The sequence below is a fragment of the Schistocerca gregaria genome, chromosome 3 (assembly GCF_023897955.1).
Source record: "Schistocerca gregaria isolate iqSchGreg1 chromosome 3, iqSchGreg1.2, whole genome shotgun sequence".
NCBI lineage: Eukaryota > Metazoa > Arthropoda > Insecta > Orthoptera > Acrididae > Schistocerca > Schistocerca gregaria.
Window position 1 is genome coordinate 918,488,799 of NC_064922.1, and position 21,945 is coordinate 918,510,743.

Below are 21,945 nucleotides of genomic sequence, written 5' to 3' on the forward strand. Positions count from 1 at the left end.
TCGCCTTACAGAAACAGGATCCTGAACGAAGTTTGCAGCAGTGTCATGGAATGACTAACTGTTGTTTCAAGAAGCCACGATCCTCCCGATATCGAATTCCGATTCCTACTGTTATGTTTTTCTCCTTCTTATGTAATCTAGTCACACACAACTAACATTCAGATACCGTTTCTGGACGAATAACGCGCGGCATCTTTCTTTGGACACAGAATGTTGATGACGTTACCGCTACTTACTTTGTGAGGCTGCGCTGTAATATTAATCATTTGCATTTTCAAACATACAATATATTTCATGCCAGGTCGACACTTACTGTATGCCGCCTTCATGGGGATCCAGTTTTCATGGGCAGCAGCGTAAGTTACTTTTAATGCAAAGATGCCATGTTGACTTATAGAGCCTCCGGATTTGGCCACTACGATATCGTCGATCCTGTAAAGTGTCAGTTAAAGTTATACTCCTGGGCATTAAACTGCCCCGCAACATGCAGGAGCGCGAGAATAAAAACTGGCTGCAGTGAAGTACACCACAAAATATCCTATCAGATAGGAGCCCAATCTGTGGCATTAAGCTCATGTTACCAAGACTTAACAAGGTAGGCGTTAAGTGACATACCACTAATACCACTAAAAAAAGGCTGGAAGCCCGTTGCATCTCACCAAGTTCTAAGGTTTCGCGCAATCTTAACATTGATCCATACACAAACAAAATACATAAGTATACAAAATACTTATGATTACGTTGACAAAAGTCCCTGTTACTTTCTGCAAGATTACCTGAAAATTATTGAATTGAAAGAAGGAAAGTCGTATGTACGCAAACTGGAGAGGAGTGTGGCCAACTTAGAACCTGTTGCAATCCATAACTTGACATTAATTTTGTGCATATTCTCAGCTTCACGGATCATCGTCATGTTCTGGCCACATTAGGCAATAGTGTCTAATGAATATCTATACTCCGCAAGCCACCTTAACATTTCAAATGTGTGTGAAATATTATGGGACTTAACTGGTAAGGTCATCAGTCGCTAAGCTTACACACTACTTAAGCTATATTATCCTAAGGACAAACACAGACACCCATGGCAGAGAGAGGACTCGAACCTCCGCCGGGACCAGCCACACAGTCCACGACTGCAACGCCTTAGGCCGCTCGGCTAATCCCGCGCGGCTCCAGTTAGCTACAAGACAAAAAAATGCTGCAAACTCATATGTCCATCGAACCCAATGGAAACCAGCAGCTACGGAAAAAATGGAAATGATCGTTTGGCGTCATCGGTTCGGAGGCCTCTTGCGGGGCAGATCCGGCCGCATTGGTGCAGGACTCATTACATTCGACGCCACGTTGGGCGACCTACGTGCCGGATGGGGATGTAATGATGATGAAGACAGCACAACACCCAGTCCCCGAGCAGAGACATTCCCCGACCCAGCCGAGAATCGAACCCGGGCCTGTAGGACGGCAACCGGTCACGCTGACCACTCAACTACATATATATCTATCAGACCCATTTAACAGGTTAAGACAGAGTAAAAGACATGTTTTCTGTGAGAGCAAACAATCAATGTGTTTTTATTGAAAAGTACAGAAGGAAAAGTATTTACACAGAGCAATGTTTGGCGTCTCGAAGTTAATATAACTTATAAAGCGGGGTAACATAGTTATTGATAATCGTCAACGGCGGTTTAAGCGTGTCCTACTGGCAGATTGGTGGCTGCAACCCTGAAGCCCAGGGTGTCGGCGTGGTACTTGACGCTCTGCACCAGGCCGTGCCCGTCAACGTAGGAGTAGCCACCGACAGTGGAACCGTCAGCAGCGCGGCTCTCCGTCTTCACAGAATTACTGTCGGCGTACCCGTAGGTGTACTGGCCGAGTCCGTCCTGGACACGGTACTGGCTGGATGCCGTCACTGGAAGGACAGCGGCGGCGGCGGGGGCGGGAGCCGCGGCGTGAGCAGCGACGACAGCGGGAGCGTGAGCAGCCACCACTGCGGGGGCGGCAGCTGCGGCGGCGGCGTTGGCAGCTGCGGCGGCGTTAGCAGCTGCGGCGGCGTTGGCAGCGTTCACAGCTGCAGCTGCATTGGCGGCGTTGACGGCGTTGGCAGCGTTCGCAGCTGCAGCTGCGTTGGCCGCACGTGCAGCTGCGGCGGCGTTGGCGGCGTTGGCGGCGTTGGCGGCGTTCACAGCTGCAGCTGCATTAGCGGCGTGTGCAGCCGCAGCTGCGTTGGCGACGGCCACAGCGGGGGCGGCTGCCACAGCCGGGGCAACGGGCAGAGCCGGGCCGGCAACGACGGCCGGCGCGGCGGCAGCGTACGCCACGGCAGGACCTGCAGGTACCACCTGAGCCGGGTGGCCGGCGGCGGCCGCGTAAGAGAAGCTACGGAAGGGCGGGTTCGTGATGGTAGTGGAGCCGGGGGCGGTGGCGACGACGGGGCCGGCCGGCACGACGGCCGCAGCTGGGGCGGCGTAGGCCAGGGGGGCGGCATGGGCGACGGGGGCGGCAGCCACCAGCCCTGCTGCTCCCAGATAGCCGGGGCTGCGCTTCCTGCGGCCCAGCAGGTGCGCCTTGGCCGCGAGGTGAGGGTCGATAGCGACAGCGGCAGCCACGGCAGTCTGAGGACTAGCGGGTACCACCTGCGGCGGGTGGAGGGAGGCGGTGCTGAAGGAATATGCACTGGTACCGGGCACTGTGACCACTGTTGAGCCGGGGGAGGCAGCGACGACGGCGGGGGCGGCGACGACGGCGGGGGCGTGGGCGGCGTACGCCACGGGCGCTCCGTAGATTCCTCTCTTCTTGCGGCCCAGCAGGTGCGCCTTGGCCACGAGGTGTGCGGCGGCAGCGGCGGCAGCTGGAGCTGGAGCGGCGGCCACGACGGCGGGGGCGGCGGCGACTACTGCGGGGGCGGCGTGAGCAGCGACGACGGGCGCGGGCGCGGGCGCGGGCGCGGTCGCAGCTACCACGGCGGGGGCGGCGGGGCCGACAGGCAGGTTGGTGGCGGCCACGCGGAAGCCGTTTACGGGGTCGGAGGCGTACTGGGCGCTCTGCACGATGTTGTTGGCGTCCACGTAGGAGTAGGCGCCGGCCACGACACCGTCGGGCGTGCGCACCTCCTGCTTGGCAGAGGGGCCGCCGTTGTAGCCGTACGCGTAGCCGCCGAGCTCGTCCTGGGCGTGGTACTGGGTCGAGATGGACGGCGGGATGACGGCGGCCGTGGGCACTGTCACTCGGACGGCGGCGGGGGCGGCGGGGGCGGCGGCAACGACCGCTGGGGCGGCGGCCCCGAGGAAGCCGGGCTCCGCCGAAACGGCGGCCACGGCGCACGACAGGGCAACCTGCACACAGTTTGATGGGTATACGTTATTATAAATAATAAAAGAAGTCAATAAAACAGACACTGCCCAAGAGCCCGAAGTGCCAGAATACAGAACTGGTGAATCATCGAGTTTTTACATAAATACTTGTTGTTAGACACTATTTTAGTGTAGAGGGTTAACACATTATGCTGGTCCGTCTTCCGCTCCTTGGAACACGACACCACTAACTGTTCCTCGTGTCAAATACACTCCTGGAAATGGAAAAAAGAACACATTGACACCGGTGTGTCAGACCCACCATACTTGCTCCGGACACTGCGAGAGGGCTGTACAAGCAATGATCTCACGCACGGCACAGCGGACACACCAGGAACCGCGGTGTTGGCCGTCGAATGGCGCTAGCTGCGCAGCATTTGTGCACCGCCGCCGTCAGTGTCAGCCAGTTTGCCGTGGCATACGGAGCTCCATCGCAGTCTTTAACACTGGTAGCATGCCGCGACAGCGTGGACGTGAACCGTATGTGCAGTTGACGGACTTTGAGCGAGAGTGTATAGTGGGCATGCGGGAGGCCGGGTGGACGTACCGCCGAATTGCTCAACACGTGGAGTGTGAGGTCTCCACAGTACATCGATGTTGTCGCCAGTGGTCGGCGGAAGGTGCACGTGCCCGTCGACCTGGGACCGGACCGCAGCGACGCACGGATGCACGCCAAGACCGTAAGATCCTACGCAGTGCCGTAGGGGACCGCACCGCCACTTCCCAGCAAATTAGGGACACTGTTGCCCCTGGGGTATCGGGGAGGACCATTCGCAACCGTCTCCATGAAGCTGGGCTACGGTCCCGCACACCGTTAGGCCGTCTTCCGCTCACGCCCCAACATCGTGCAGCCCGCCTCCAGTGGTGTCGCGACAGGCGTGAATGGAGGGACGAATGGAGACGTGTCGTCTTCAGCGATGAGAGTCGCTTCTGCCTTGGTGCCAATGATGGTCGTATGCGTATTTGGCGCCGTGCAGGTGAGCGCCACAATCAGTACTGCATACGACCGAGTCACACAGGGCCAACACCCGGCATCGTGGTGTGGGGAGCGATCTCCTACACTGGCCATACACCTCTGGTGATCGTCGAGGGGACACTTAATAGTGCACGGTACATCCAAACCGTCATTGAACCCATCGTTCTACCATTCCTAGACCGGCAAGGGAACTTGCTGTTCCAACAGGACAATGCACTTCCGCATGTATCCCGTGCCACCCAACGTGCTCTAGAAGGTGAAAGTCAACTACCCTGGCCAGCAAGATCTCCGGATCTGTCCCCCATTGAGCATGTTTGGGACTGGATGAAGCGTCGTCTCACGCGGTCTGCACGTCCAGCACGAACGCTGGTCCAACTGAGGCGCCAGGTGGTAATGGCATGGCAAGCCGTTCCACAGGACTACATCCAGCATCTCTACGATCGTCTCCATGGGAGAATAGCAGTCTGCATTGCTGCAAAAGGTGGATATACACTGTACTAGTGGCGACATTGTGCATGCTCTGTTGCCTGTGTCTATGTGCCTGTGGTTCTGTCAGTGTGATCATATGATGTATCTGACCCCAGGAATGTGTCAATAAAGTTTCCCCTTCCTGGGACAATGAATTCACGGTGTTCTTATTTCAATTTCCAGGAGTGTAGTTCAAATTGCTCTGAGCACTATGCGATTTAACTGCTTAGGTTATCAGTCGCCTAGAACTTATAACTAATTAAACCTAACTAACCTAAGGACATCACACACATCCATGCGCGAGGCAGGATTCGAACCTGCGACCGTAGCGGTTCGTTCGGCTCCAGACTGTAGCGTCTAGAACCGCACGGCCACTCCGGCCGGCTCCTCGTGTCATATCAAATCCTAACAGTGCAGTGGTTTCAAATGAAGAGGCCACCGTCGGAGACTGGAGTCCTCCCTCAGGCATGGGTGTGTGTGTGTTGTCCTTAGCGTAAGTTGGTTTAAGTTATATTAAGTAGTGTGTAAGCTTAGGGACCGATAACTTCAGCAGTTTGGTCCCACGGAACTTACCACAAATTTAACAAAAAAATATTTTCAACTGGAGAGAGAGCTAACATGTGACATCTCTTCAATATGTCCTCGCAAGTTCCTCTGTACTCACAGAGTCACGCCTACCTTATAAGATCTGCGGCGGGAGGAAGAGCTAACATATGACACCTCTTCAGCATGTCCTCGCAAGTTCCTCTGTGCTCACAGAGTCACGCCTACCTTATAAGATCTGTGAATTGTCTAAGTCTAATATCTTCAATATTAAATTTAATTTTAATAATCAACAGCTTCAGTTGCACTGTTTACCTAGAATTACCGTAGGTTTCAGTAGGGATAACCCAATCTTCTTCAGAATAACAGTAACTACCGTTTGTACATAGCGGGCATCGTCAAGCTATAAATGCAAATGCATAAATTATCATCAGACTGTAAAAACTTGTCTGAGCTGAGGCAGTTTCAGATAAGTTTCTACAGTCTGACGATAATTTATGGATTTGTATTTTTAGCTTGAAGATGTCTACTATTCCGCAGCTCGTGGTTGTGTGGTAGCGTTCTCGCTTCCCACGCCCGGGTTCCCGGGTTCGATTCCCGGCTGGGTTAGGGATTTTCTCTGCCTCTTGATGCCTGGGTGTTGTGTCCTGTCATTAGGTTAATTAGGTTTAAGTAGTTCTAAGTTCTAGGGGACTGATGACCATAGATGTTAAGTCCCATAGTGCTCAGAGCCATTTGAACCATTTTGATGTCCACTAAGGACAAACGGTAGTTACTGTTATTCTGAAGAAGGTTGGCTTATCCCGACTGAAAGCTAATATAATTCTAGGTAAACGGTGCAACTGATGGTGTTGATTATTAAAATTAATAATTTGTCTAAGTATTTAATTTAATTAGTATTTCCGTCATAACTCATGCAGACTACATATAGGATACAGTCATCTCAACCATCGTCTTCTTAAGCGGTGACCACTACACATATCTGCTCTCACTGTAGCTCACCGCTGCTGGTGAGCCACTTTATAACTCAGTATCAGTCTTTTTTAACTCCTTACGCTTCAATCTGTCTTTCTCATCTCAACTACGCAAGATTATAGCAGGTGAATCAAGGCCTCTAGAACGCGTTCTACTCTGTACTCGCTATAGATACAAAGCGAAGGAGATTTAATTTTCCAGCGTGCACACCGGTTGTCCCAGAAATTCTTACCAGACAGTCCTTAAAATAAACCCTTCCGTTATAACTGATCATATTACCTTTCCATTATATTGTCTGCTTTTTAATTAGCCTTTCACGTTCATACCATTATTCCTTATAGTTTTACCCATCTACTAATGCCGTTTAGCCTCTCATGTATCAACTAACTTCAAGAAAACGGGCCACTTTAAGTCATAACGTGCCAGAACGTAACCTTAGTTGTTTTACGTCCGCCGGCAGGAGTGGCCGAGATGTTCTAGGCGCTACAGTCTGGAACCGCACGACCTCTACGGTCACGGGTTCTAATCCTGCCTCGGGCATGGATGTGTGTGATGTCCTTAGGTTAGTTAGGTTTACGTAGTTCTAAGTTCTAGGGGACTGATGACCTCAGAAGTTAAGTCTCATAGTGCTCACAGCCATTTGAACAATGTTTTTGTTTTACGTCCAGAAGCCCCAACGAAGGAACAAAAGTACATTAATATTTAATGTTCTGAGCAATAACTTCTCTGTAACTGACATCAGGATGGCAGTAGCATGCAATGAATAACAAGACAGACATTTTATTTTTTAGAATTAATATACCTAATAAGGAATGTTTATGTAAGGGGCGAATTAAAGTTGTAAGGCTACACTCTAAATTGAGGACAGTTTGCAGAAGTTCGAAAATCTATTGGAGAATAGATCACAACAAATACTGATGAAACAAGTAATTAATTGAAAAAAATCATAATTCAGAATCATCAAGTTCGAAAATCTATTGGAGAATAGATCACAACAAATACTGATGAAACAAGTAATTAATTGAAAAAAATCATAATTCAGAATCATCAAGTGATGCTGATGGATAAATCTTAATTAACTGCCAGTTGCGATCATACTAGCATCATCAGGTACCATGAAATTATATACAGCAACCCATATAGCAACGATCTTACTGTGGCGACAAATAAAGCCGTTAGATCTCGTCAGGAAGCTCAGAATATTAATTAACAGTAGCAATACTTGTTACTGTTGGCACCACTAACGAAGAGCAGTTTCCATTTGATTTGACGGCACAATAACATTTTTTCTCATACTAGCTATTGTACATAATTTAAAATGCCAGATGATAGTCATATGATCGAACCAGTAATAAAGATATATTTTATCAGCAGTTCTGAAACATGACCCTTTTTTAAATACATAAGAGGTGAAGGGCACCTTTACAAATTTTAGCAGTAATAAAATTGGAGACCAAGTTGGAAAAAAAGCTTAACGGACCGATAAAAATCCAGATGGAATAAAGAAAGAATGCGTTTTCAGTCTAATAGAGTAAGTGGAGAAGAACAGCAATAAAGACGAAGTAAACATTAAAATTTGAAAATCCTTTCAAGAGACAACATTTCATTATAAGTTAGTACAAACTTGAGAGTTACACCTATATACAGATTCATTTTTTCGTGGGATTGCAAACGCTTTGAGTGGTTGTGTCAACTATTAATAAAATTACGCACTTCACCGTTCACTCGCAGTTGATAATCGTTATCTGGCCTTCATATCACCTAACGGTACTAATTTTCTACTGAGCAATTCACTGGTTTTGTTCACTGGCTTAACGTCTAGTCACAGTGGTAAAACTATCTCATGTAACTCAGTACTGGGCTAGTCACACACGATATGAAATATCACAGATGATATTTTATTCACTGGTTTAACGTCTACTCACAGTGGTAAAACTATCTCATGTAACTCTGTTCTGGGCTAGTCACGCACGATACTGAAATATCACAGATGATATTCGCACTAACTCTACATGTAACTCCCGACGAAGCCTCCGTCGAACATCAATTCTCTCTACAGCAAGTTGGACGCCTGAGGAGAGCTATTTGCACATAAGCTCCATTCATCTGGATGTACCACCACACCTTGGGTCTACAACTAGTATCAAAACAGAGTACACGCATTCAGATACTGTCTCAGTGATTTCAACCCCTAAATGGAGACATTAAGTGTGGTTGCATTTTATGTGTCTATGGAGGACTGAAGAATGTTGTCCGTCAAAATCAGGATCCATACTTTTCACTGTACTATTTCCATTACCGCCAACTGACGAGTCGTTACACAACTGTAGACATGGTCTCGCTTCCGACACCTACACTAAAATTTAAGCGGTCCATACGTAACCAGGTATCGTGCTAAATATACAGAGATACGATAGGCTATCCTCTTCTGTGACAGAACAATCCATCGCCATAGGAAAAAAGGATAATCATTTATTTTTCAATTAAGTTTGTAAATATCCTGCACCGTTTATGTACTACTGTACTATGTACATCATTTTGTTCCCCAAATTCAGAGGCCACAGTTCAAACTAGGCGAGTAACAACGAATCATTTAGATATTCTTGTTTCATGGCCCAGTTTATCGTATTAATACTCACGAGTAAGTGACAATTCGTTTATCTTCTGAGCCAGTATTGAAATATTTAAGTTACATTATAACTCAACGTCTCTGAGTAATTATTCACCAGTGAAGCGTGGGTGTCATAGTTACTAATATAAAAGTATTAAAACTCATCCTATTACACTTCATTTTTTAATGAGACGGTTTAGTTCGTGATCCTTGATGACTACAGATCAACATACTAATTGAATTTTATTAGTTATGTATTCTGTCTATATTTTAACATCATTCGCTAATGTTATTATTCAAGTAATATTTGAAGAGATCTTAGATTTTATATTCAGAATACCTGGTAAGTAAGTCACCAGAACATTAGTTCTATTCATTATATCGTTTGTTAAAAACTTTTTAGAGTAGCGTCTTATTGGTTTATTTTAAATTGTCTGAGTAAAACAAATTGTTCGAATTTTTATAGCACTACTATCGTGGCTACGTACGTAATCAGTAGATTAGTACACTTGTTTGTATACCTTATCTTCATCAATGAAATTTTAAAATATCCCATTATTCTTGTCACGGATACAAATATAATAACATTTTTCCTAATATAGCTAACCCATTCTTAAAACTTCTTACCGACATTCCACGTACACGTTGGACCTCACTTACAGAAAAACTAAATAAATCATATGCAAAAAAATATGTTCCATAAACAACCCCCTTCCTCAAATATATTACATTCGCGTCCAACAGCCTACAAGAAAACAGACAGAAGAGGCCCTCCCACGTCACAGACAAGCCATTACGGCACGTGCTATCAACATCATCGCATGTATTACCACGTTTATCGCCGTCTCGACAGCTAGGTAAGATGTTGCCGACCTTGGTACAGTCATTACAGATATATTATGAAAGACTGCTTCGTAATGTACTTGCGGGAAAAGAAACAGCGATCTGCATTGTTCAGACACGCCCAGCAACTACTTGCGAGGAAGGAAGCGAGATCTAGAGGACGTTTAACTGTTCTCTCCGTCCCAAGAAATCTGCCGTGGGTGGGGAATCTGACCTTTTCCCTATTGGTCAACCCGTTTGTCATGTGATAAATTATCTGGATCTCGTTAGTGCCGTACATTCTTGATTCCCTGCGTTGTTAAAGAACTTTACAATGGGCTCTGGATGATTATCTTACGTCAAACCGAGTTTTACATCCTAAAACGTGTTATGGCTCTTACATATTTATTCTAGAGCGGCAACGCTTCAACAACAGCTTTTCTTTTTGTTACGGAATGCTAATAATGATGCTGGACAATGATAAAGCAATATTTCTGCGGGAATTACAATGCGAACAGAGTCAGTGACAGTCAGTCCTTAATGTAGCGTATAACAATTAACTGTTGAAGTTATTGGTCAGGATATAGATTAAAAAACTAGTCAGAGAGAAAAGTGTTAGAAATCAGTTCAAAGGAAAAGAACGACTTCCTAAACATTAAAACCGGAGCCAAATTCTGTTACTCTATTGAGGATGGAAATTTCTTGGAGCATAGTTTTCTTTGGGAGTGGAACGTGTGTATTAGGAAAACTGGAGATGGCGAAACTGGAAGAAATTGGAATGTTGTACTATAGAAAGATGTTAAAAATTAGATGGAGAACGTACTATGTAAAGAGGTACGAGGAAGAATGGGACAGGACAGCTGTCCATGAAATACTTTTTACACAAGAAGGTGCATTTTAGTTTATCTGGTAAGGCATCGAGAAAATTAATGTACTACAGGCTGAAGCTGCAGAGGGAAAATATTGTAGTGCAAAAAAAAAGACTATAAAACACATAACATTTTGTTTGCTGAAGTTGTTGAGTGTACTATGTATCCAGACATGAAATGATTAGCATAATATGTGTTCAAGGTGACTGACATGAAACAATCCGATAGACTGGGAATTTGAAGAAAACTTGTTAAAGTGTACCTTATATCTGAGACACGTCTTCGACTAAAGCAACACTCGTTTTACTTTCAACCTCAGTCGGCTGCTTCTTCACCTTGACCGCCACTTCATTCGCCCAATCGTTACTCAACCAAAAAACAAAATTATGACGAATTATTTTGCAAATACTTCGTTCCCATAGCTACCCATAAATATCAAAAGTGGAGCTCTTTCACCCTTGTTTCTCTCTTTTATACAAAACAATATCATTGAACCTACGTAAAAAGGGCCTAGAACCTTCGTAAAGATTATTAAGAATTAAGTTCACTGAAAGAGTCCAAAGTGATAGAGTAATTAAAAGAGGAAAAGCTTAGCCACAAGAAGCGCCATGACATTGGGGAAGGCATCCGTTACTACAAAGGATAGTCGTAAAGTTTTAATTATCACTTCGAAAAATTAAAGTTACATAATTAATAATTTGCTTATTTTCAATAACTTGAAGTCCTGATACACAATGAATTCCTCGTTACACAGTATCTTAGAACGATTTTTGAAGCATATTGAGCATCACGCAAAATTCTCAGGATTTTTCGTTTATTACTTGCAAATCAGGGCCCAGTAGGATGAATGGCTGCAGCGTGTGATGGCTGGGATCTTAACCTACTTAACTGTATAGATGGTTTCAAAAAGACGATCCACCCGCTGGGGATCTCTCCTTGTTGGTATAGATTAAGATGTCAAGGACTTACGTCTTAACTTAACTGCCCAAATGTTAAGACAGAAATCATTTGTATTAAGTTCTTTTATCTGAAATTCTGATAAAAAGTGGAAATGAGCGTATGGCATCGTTGGCCGGGTGGCCCCTGTTCGGGGAAGTTCGGTTACCAAGTGCAAATCTTATTTCAGTCGACGCCACATTGGGCGACTTGCAGGCCGGTGATGAGGATGAAATAATGGTGAGTACAACACAACACCCAATCCCCGAGCAGAAAACATCTCCAACCCGGCCGGGAATTGAAACCAGGCCCACTTGCGTGAGAGGCGAACAAATGGTTCAAATGGCTCTGAGCACTATGGGACTTGACTTCTGAGGTCATCAGTCCCCTAGAACTTAGAACTACTTAAACCTAACCAATCTAAGGACATCACACACATCCATGCCCGAGGCAGGATTCGAACCTGCGACCGTAGCAGTCGCGCGGTTCCAGACCTTAGCGCCTAGAACCGCTCGACCACTCCGGCCGGCCGGAGGCGAACACGTTACCACCCAGCTAAGCAGCCGGACCTAAAATGATGGGATGTGACCGAAACGCGCAAATAACAAGGCAAAAAACTAGTGATATAATGTTCCCGGTATTCATGTCGGGGTCACAGGCTTCATATCTGATTTTATGTCGCAAGTTAAATTGAAAGACTGATGACTTAAAAGTACAGGCATTAGTCCGCAAATGCACATAGCTCCATTCCCACCGAATACCTTACTTTCCATTTACGCGTGCAGCACGCTGATATTCTCCTGCAAATCTCACAGGTAGACACTTCCTGTAGATTCATCTCCATCGGATCTAGCAGTTCTTAAACCCTTATTGCCCTCTACACACACCGTGCGTTAGCTTGCGGAACATACACAGTCCAGTCAAGTCAATGTGACCACCGCATACGTTCGATGTCAAGGTGCAAGAATAGTTCACAGACAGCTGGTGTCAACACTAGCAGAGGACGGTATTTAGAGCGTGTCGAAGGGGACGCGGAAAGCAGTACAGTCGCTGTCCCTATATGGAAACGGAGCGATTTATCTGACGTCCAGAAGGGGCATCACCATTGGCTTCCGGGCGAAGGGTGGAAGCATTTTCGCAATGGCTAAGTCTGTAAACCGTTTAGATGCCACAGCAGTTAAAGTATACCAGGCGTGGCAAAATGGCCCCATGGGGCATAGACGATAGGGGTGAAAAGTGGATGTGGAGATGAGTACGAGCGAATAGACATGCAACTGTTGACCAACTAATTGCCTAGATGGATCAAAGCGCTACCAACAGTGTCTCCTCAAAGACCTTTCAGCGGACATTGCCGCTATTCATCGGCGACGTAGGCTCGAATTTGCACGTCAAATCCGCAACTGGACGTCCACTAAGTCACGTTTTATGCTCTATAGGATTCAAAGCTAACACCTTGCAACAATCGTCGGAAGGATCCAGGCCGGAGTAAGGGAACGTTATGGTCTGGGTTCAAATGGCTCTGATCACTATGGGACTCAACATCTTAGGTCATAAGTCCCCTAGCACTTACAACTACTTAAACCTAACTAACCTAAGGACATCACACACACCCATGCCCGAGGCAGGATTCGAACCTGCGACTGTACCAGTCCTGCGGTTCCGGACTGCAGCGCCAGAACCGCTCGGCCACCGCTGCCGGCTTATGGTCTGGGAAATGTTTCCGTGGCATTACCAGGGTGGTCTCGTCATTCTGGAAGGCACAATGGACCAACACACTTAGGCATCTATCCTTGGGGACCATTTCCACCCCCATGTGCAGATTTTTTTTCCTCGGCACAATGGACAGTACACCGTCTCACACAGTTCACAGTGTCCTTGTGTGGTTCAAAGAGCAGCAGGGTGAGTTTACCGTACTCCCCTGGGCACCAAACTCATCGTATTTAAACCAAATCGAGAATCTGTGGGGCTGTCGGGCTGTTCCAGCTATGTATCGTCAAAACCAAAAATCTAGGGCAGCTGTCCACGGCACTGAAATCGGCATGGCTCACATCCCTGTCGATAAATTCCAAAACCTCACTGATTCTCTTCCTGCACGAATCGCAGCACTTCTGCTCTGCAAAAGGTGGCTACTCATGTGCTTGACAAGCGGTCACATTAATGTGACTGGTAAGTGTAGATACGGTTCTGCTTCCATCTACGTCAGCATGTGTAGTACACCAGTCACCGTAGGATATGCAGCGGATGGTACCTGTGCTACCATTATGATTTTCGTCCTTCTCTGTTCCAGTCACCCGTGGTGCGTGAGAAGAATGAGAGTGTATGAACTTCTGCACTTTCTCTAATCTCTCTGGTGTTCTGGTCGTGGTCATTTCGTGGGAGACGTGTGAAAGGAAGTAACGTTGTGCCCGACTCTTCTTGAAACGTAAGCTCCCGAAATTTCAACAGTAAAGCTCTGTGTAATTCACAACGTAACTCTTGCATAGTCTGCCAGTGAAGTCTCCTTGGCGCCTACGCGCTTACTAAGCCATTACGTGACGAAACGCACCGCTCTACATTGAATCTTCTCTCTCTCTCTCCCTGCCTCTCTCTCTCTCTCTCTCTCTCTCTCTCTCTCTCTCTCTCTCTCTCTGTCCCTCCCTCTCTTGCGTTAATCGTACTTCGTAAGCGTTCCAGACTCTTGGACAATACCCAAGAAACGATCGAATAAGTGTTTACTAGGTCTCTTCTTTCGTGGATGAGCTACATTTCCTTGAGACTGTGCCAATGAATTTCCGCTTTGCATCTGCTTTCCCTACTATTTGTTTCTTGTGGTCACTATCATTTCCAGAGCTTTTTCACAAATACCGTCATCAAACAAAAATAGATCTTTTAGTCTATTTACGAGCAACATGTTGCATTTATTTGCGTTCAGTGTGTCACATGCCAGTCCCCGCACCAATCATCGAACCTCTGAGCTCATTCTGCATTTGCAAACAGTAATGTTCCTGTAACACACCAATAATTATTTACTTAAATCTTCTTTCATGCATATGAGTTTCAGATTTATCTACAATAATGACAGAAGCGGAAGAAATGAATTGAAATGTGTGCCAATGCCGGAGAGCGTCAGCAATACTGACTATTTAAGAAGCGGAAAGTGGGGTGAAGGCGTGAATTGAAGTTCGTGTTAGGGAGAGCATTGGGCTAAGCTAGTCCGTGCAGCTGTTTTTACCTATACTGCTATGGTTGTGTAATGACTAACACATTTGCCTAGTAAGCGGGTTCAAGTCCCAACGGTGGCACAAATTTTCATTTATTTCTTCAGCTTCTATCATTATCAAAAAATTACCTTTACACCTACTACCTCGTTAGAAACAAGGGTATTCATTTCTAACAATATTATGAAAAGGAAAGTTGCTACTCAGTATATTGCGGAGATGCTGAGTCGCAGATAGGCACAACAAAAAGACTGTCACAAATACAGCTTTCTGGCAGTCAGGCCTTCGTCAACAATAGACGACACACACACACACACACACACAGACAGACACACACAAACATACACAAACACTCACGCAAACGCAACTCACACAGATGTCTGCAGTCTCAGGCGACTGAAGTCATACTTCAGTTGCCTGAAATTTCAGTTGTGTGTGTGATTTGCGTTTGCGCGCGCGCGTGCATGTGTGTGTGTGTGTGTGTGTGTGTGTGTGTGTGTCGTCTATTGTTGACGAATGCCTGACTGGCCGTAAGCTTTATTTGTAACAGTCTTTTTGTTGTGTCTATCTGCGACTCGGCGTCTCCGCTATATGGTGAGTAGCAACCTTTTCATAATATTGTTACATTCCATCCTGGATTTTCCATTGTTTGGTATTAATTTCCATTTGTAGGAACACCTGAATCGAGTCACAAATCTGGTCCGATATTCGATAAACTCCTATTCAGTTTACTAAACGACTGCATTCAACGATGTCATAAAATAGCAGACCTAGGAAACGTGTCGTCAGTACTCAGCTCTGCCGGTCATTAATGTGTGCTCCTCCTTCAAATATCTTCTCAGAGTTAACCACCGCAGGAAAAAAGCGTTGGCGGCATCGGACTAGAGACTTTCGTGCAACAATGTGGCCTCTGACTCAAAGAAAATACAACCAGAATCTCTCTCCGTGCAGTGTTAACTAAATGAGTGTTGCAATTTCTTGTGAATGAGCCGATAACGTCAATAAATGACTCTCATGAAGGAATATACAGGTTGTTAGGGGTATAAGTGCAAATATTTCTACTGATGACTGAGAACAGTGCACTGAACAACACTACATCATTGTTTACTTCATTTACAGACTAATAATTATAGTTATTAGAAGTATTATGTGTTTAGGTTGGCTAGTTCCTCCAAGTGTGCACGGCTCAGACAAGCCAATAGTGTTTATTTTCCCCTGGGCAGCGCAGTTGCGACCGTGCAGAGAACATCAGGTAATAAATAATTAAGTGATGTGTTTACGGGGAGACTGTTAGACACAGAGAAGAAACAAACAACACATTGAATTGGGTACACATTAAAGTACCACTGATCACCCTGCATGTACAGGAATGGCGGAGTTAGACTTCCGAGACACCTGACCAAGAGCGTACATGAAGTTCGCCAATTGACACTAACATCGGTCTGACCTCCCAGTTCTTCGTTAAGACTATTCTTGGTGAGTTCACAGGATTGCCAAAAAACACAGGGTATTCTTAACGTCCCTAACCAATTCCGACGTAACGTTAAAGGAAATATAAAACAGTACACAACAGAAGAAAGAGCAGCCGTTGTTGCTCACCTAGTGCGTCTGGGACTACGTGAATGCTACTTTGCCTCAGAGATGGATTGGCCGTGCATCGCCAAGACTGGGCTCTCGCTCTCCCCGTTAGCGCTAGAGGACTTTTTCATCTGAGGATTTATCAGCTCTGAGGTGTATCAAGCGCAAAATCAGTAATCTTTACCAATCGAAAAACAGCGTTATAACAGGTGTGGGACGGTGATTCTGTATACACGGGATGGTTGGGACTTGTGTTTACACTTGCAGCGTCATCTCACAAAATGAACTAAATTTTTACTAACAAATGTCTCAACAATATAAACAATTTATGTTCATATTGTTTATAGTCCTTTATAAAGTGTTCAAGTGTAAAATGGTGAATGACTTTATGGGCACGTTGTATGACCCCATAAGAGATAATAGAGTGATAGTAAACAAATAAATAAGGCTTTGTGTTTCAGAGTCATAAGAAATCTATCTGATAGTCAAGTCAGCACCATTCATTTTCTGTACAAGATCTACAAGATCAAGAAACCCCTCCATATACCCTCAGTGCTAAGAATTTAAAATGTCGCTTCAGCTGTCTGGCCACTTTCGGACAACACCATTTCACGTTTACAAGAGTTCCTTGATAGTTTCATGTGTAGTAGGGACACTGTATGGTTTGGGTGGTACAGGGTGCAAAATTTAGCACACAGAGCTGCCCGCTCTGGCAGTAACAATGGCTCTAACTCGATAGGTTGTGAAGTCGAATTGAGCTTGTATAACAACTACGTCATTCCGTGTTGCCAGAGTATACTGACAACCCAGTTAGCTACTTCATTTACTTTACGTTCCATGTCTTTCGCAGTAAAATTAGTGTCATCTGCAAGGAGAATATCTTTTGTGTGTAATCTGTCACGTTTAGTGACAGATGATTGATACATAACAAGAGAAGTAATGGACACTGAACAGACCCCTGTAGAACCCCCTCCCCCCTACGTTACATGGTTCAGATGGCTCTGAGCACTATCCGACTTAACTTCTGAGGTCATCAGTCGCCTAGAACTTATAACTAATTAAACCTAACTAACCTAGGGACATCACACACATCCATGCCCGAGGCAGGATTCGAACCTGCGACCGTAGCGGGTGTTGTGTGACGTCCTTAGGTTAGTTAGGTTTAAGTAGTTCTAAGTCCTAGGGGACAGATGAGCATAGTTGTTAAGTCCCATAGTGCTCAGAGCCATTTGAACCATTTTGACCGTAGCGGTCGCTCGGTTCCAGACTGCAGCGCCTAGAACCGCACGGCCACTCCGGGCGGGCTACTTTACATGGCCCCAATCAGATTCAGACATATTCCCCGTTTGCTGACACTGGACGACCTTCAGCTCCATACTTTGCACACACACACACACACACACACACACACACACACACACACACACACATAATCAATATAATTAGGTTATTGTATAGTCAGATTCTAACGTCTCAGGTAAGGCGTGAGTAGACGCTAGGTCGTCGTTGAGGAGCTGCTGTAGCAGCGGTGGGCGTAACTCACCAACAGGAGAGCCGGAGCGCGCATGTTGACAGTGGAGGGTGGGCGACTGTGCCTCGCCGACTGCCCTGCCAGCTTATATACTGCGTCGGGCCTGGCCGCCGGCCTTCCTTTCTCCCTCCCCGCGACACTGACCGCGGCGGCGGTGCTCGCATTCCTAGGCAAACGCGCGGTAGCCTCCTCCCACAACCTGTCGTGTCGCCGACCCCTGCCAACAGGGCGCCTAGACGCGCCGCAAAGGCCGCTTCCCGCGCGGGTTTCCACTATCGCGTTTATATCTGCGACCTTAAGTGACAAACATACACTGTCCAGTCACATTGATGTCACCCCCTGTCAAAAGCCTCAGTGACCACCTTTTACACGGTATACCGCTGCGAGACATGCACGAGGAGAGTCAATGAGGTTCTGGAAGGTAGTTCTGGAAGGTACCGACAGGAATGTGGGAAAATGGTTCAAATGGCTCTAAGCACTATGGGACTTCACATCTGACGTCACCAGTCTCCTAGAATTAGAACTACTTAAATCTAAGGACATCACACACATCCATTCCCGAGGCAGGATTCGAACCTGCGACCGTAGCAGCAGCACGTTTCTGGACTGAAGCGGCTAGAACCGCTCGGCCACAGCGGCCGGCAGGAATGTGGAGCTTTGGCGACTCGAGTGTTGTCGCTATCAGCGCTAGGTTGCTCGATTGGGGAACTATTGCACGAACAGCCCCATCGATATGGTTCAACAGATACTGGTTGAGTTTAAATTCGGAGATGATTCCAGAGACCTTTTCAAGACTCAAATACCTGTTATTTCGTTCGATGCTGAAGTGCTATTTCGATACAGTTGGAGAGCCTCTGCATGCCTGTTCCAGTTTAGGGGGGGGGGGGGATACCAAATAGACTGAGGCTGAATGGCAATTTAGACTGACGAGGGAGATGTATTAGGATAGTCCGTGCAGTTGTGCAAAGCAACTGGGCCAGGCGCATCTGCATGTGCAAGTTGGGTGCTTCCCGTTATCGTTGGCAGAGAGCCATTAAGATTTTGATCAACATTGTTTGGTGGGTAATGTATTTCTTCATATCGAACATGAGCAAAATTTGAGTATTGGTTGTCGAAACCGATTTCCAACTGGTGGAGTCATCTATGTTGAAGACTGGTTGGTTGGTGCGTTGATTAAAGGGGCTCAACTAGTAACGTTATCAGCCCCTCTCTTGAATGGAAAGAGAAAACCAAGTCAGAGATCGTATTGTATATTTAACGTTCAGTTGAACTTGTAAGTTTCTATAAGTGCAAAAATTTTGGTAAGAGTGCAGAGTTGTGGAAATAGAGTGCGAAATAAGCAACATCCCCAGACCTTAGGTATTTACTGTTTACATGGATCAGTCACACTAAGCCGGCGGTACTAGGCGCTTCAGTCTGGAACCACGCGACCGCTGCGGTCGCAAGTTCGAATCCTGCCTCAGGTATGGATGTGTGTGATGTCCTTTGGTTAGTTAGGCTTAAGTAGTTCTAAGTTCTAGGGGACTAATGACCACAGCAGTTGAGTCCCATAGTGCTCAGAGCCATTTGAACCATTTCAAAAAAATGGTTAAGTAGTTCTAAGTAGTTCTAAGTTCTAGGGGACTAATGACCACAGCAGTTGAGTCCCATAGTGTTCAGAGCCATTTGAACCATTTCAAAAAAATGGTTAAGTAGTTCTAAGTAGTTCTAAGTTCTAGGGGACTAATGACCACAGCAGTTGAGTCCCATACTGCTCAGAGCCATTTGAACCATTTCAAAAAAAAAAATGGTTCAAATGGCTCTGAGCACTATGGGACTCAACTGCTGTGGTCATTAGTCCCCTAGAACTTAGAACTACTTAAGCCTAACTAACCAAAGGACATCACACACATCCATGCCCGAGGCAGGATTCGAACCTGCGACCGTATCAGTCGCACGGTTCCGGACTGCGCGCCTAGAACCGCGAGACCACCGAGGCCGGCTTGAACCATTTCAACCCAATTGCTTTGCACAACTGCACAGACTATCCTAACATATCTCCCGCGTCAGTCCATATTACCATTCAGCCTCAATCCACTTGGTATCCTCCATAAACTGCAACAGGCATGCAGAGGTTCTCCAACCGTATCGGAATAGCACCTCAGCATCGAACGAAACGACAGGTATTTGAGTCTTGAGATGGTCTCTAGAATCATTTGATAAAAGCATCTATGTCTAGGTTTCAGGCAGGATCGCCCGTTTCGTTCAATGATGAGGTGTTATTCCAATATAGTTAGAGAGCCTCTGTTATGCTGTTTGATGATGATGTTTGGTATGTGGGGTGGTCGACTGCGCAGATATCAGCGCCCGTACAAATTCCCAACCATTGCTCAGCCCAATTTCGCCACTGTCGTGAATGATGATGAAATGATGAGGACAACAGAAACACCCAGTTATCTCGAGGCAGGGGAAAATCCTTGACCCCGAAGGGGTTCGAACCCAGGACCCCGTGCTCGGGAAGCGAGAACGCGGCGGCGAGACCACGAGCTGCGGACTATGCTGTTTGAGTTCTTGGGGAATACCAAGTTGGTTGAAGCGCGAATGGGTATTGGGATTGAGAAGGGAGACGTGCTAGGGTAGTCCGTGCAGCCGTATAAAGCCACTGTGCCAGGGTGACACAGTGGTTAGTGCATATGTCTAGCGAGTAGGAGACCCAGGTTATAATCTGGGCCTTGGTACAATTTTCATTAGACGCTACACTCTGTTTATATTTTACTTATTCTCGTGTGCAGTTCAGTAGGAAGGATACGTGATTAAATTTGTAGATGGTCTGAGTGATTCACGGTGCGATATTTAGTACACAGTGCTGGCACCTCTGCTAGCAACAATGGCTCTACTCGAGAGGATATCGAGTCTAAATGTGCTTGGATGACAGCTACGGGTAGCTCATTCCGTGCAGCTTGAACTTTGTGCTTGAGTATATCTATCGTAATTGCTGGCACGTGTTGGCTAGCCAGTGTCTCGGTAATCCAGCACCAGATTTTGCAGTGGCTGAGAGATCTGAAGAATGTCTTGGCTAGGGAAACAGTAGAACACGTGCAATTGGGAGGTAGTCACACCACACCGTCACGCCAGGTGATTGCCTCAAGTTACAATCACGAATACACTCTGGCAACGTTCGTTCACCTTGAGGCCTCAACATACAGATGCGTACGTCGTGATGTACGCATTACCGGGTCTTGACTGAGAATACGTCGTGATTGCCGCTCCTGCGTACATTGTTGTTGGCCACGACACTATCGGTCAGTCTATCTCTGCTGGGGCGTTTTGGGAAGCAGCAGCAATGATTGAAGCTGTGTACATGGTCCATCCAGGCTTCATCGCACATTGCGTGGAAATACTTATCTTGGTGGAAACAAGCCCATTTCCTGACTCGAGGTACGTGACGTGGCCGTACTGTTCCACGCGGCCGAGCGAACAGTAAGTCTGTCATCTTGAGTGCCAGTTGAGCGAAGCCGTTGTGATCCTACATGGGCTTGAGTATGATCCTTCTGGACCCACTGAGTCCATATTCGCATGACATCCTGAACAAAGTGAGCAGCAGCATCGCCGTACGATAATCCAGAGTCCCGACAGGCAACGGAAATTGCGCTGTTGAATTCAGAAAAATGCTTGTAGTGACGTAACACCATCTTCTCACAAATAAACAACATTCAGATGCGATTACTGAATCACAAATCCCCTGCATAAATTTCCTTACATACACACTGTTTTCATTCAGTTGTAGATGGCGTTACACTTACTTACTTTCTTTCTGAGATTGCACTGAAATGCTATTTGCATGTCCAAACATGACGATTTTTGGATGACAGTTGCATACTGTCTCCGTGGTGTAATTTTAGTGACCAGCAATATATTTTTTCTCAGTGTAAGTAGACTGTGGCTCAAAAATATAAAGAAAGAGGATTTGATGGCAGTTTGATGCTGTCTTCAGGGTGTTGTAAGTTTAGTGGCCAGTAGTATATTTTTTTCTCAGTATAAGTACTCTGTGCCTCAAAAATAAAAAGAAAGAGAAAAGGAGGAACTCGTCAATATATAACTTGAGCAATG

General features: G+C 46.2%; 1 protein-coding gene across 1 annotated transcript in view; it reads right to left on the reverse strand.

Annotated features, from left to right (window-relative positions):
• Positions 1 to 1,541: 1,541 nt before the first annotated feature.
• LOC126355702 (ice-structuring glycoprotein-like) overlaps positions 1,542 to 21,945 on the reverse strand; it is an 83,167-nt gene continuing 62,763 nt past the window's right edge. Inside the window, exons 3-4 of the mRNA XM_050006071.1 lie at positions 17,869 to 18,150; positions 1,542 to 3,332 (exon numbers count right to left, since the gene is read on the reverse strand). Of these exons, the coding sequence (XP_049862028.1) occupies positions 1,686 to 3,332; positions 17,869 to 18,150 (1,929 nt within the window). The 3' untranslated portion in view covers positions 1,542 to 1,685. The remainder of the gene's footprint in view (positions 3,333 to 17,868; positions 18,151 to 21,945) is intronic.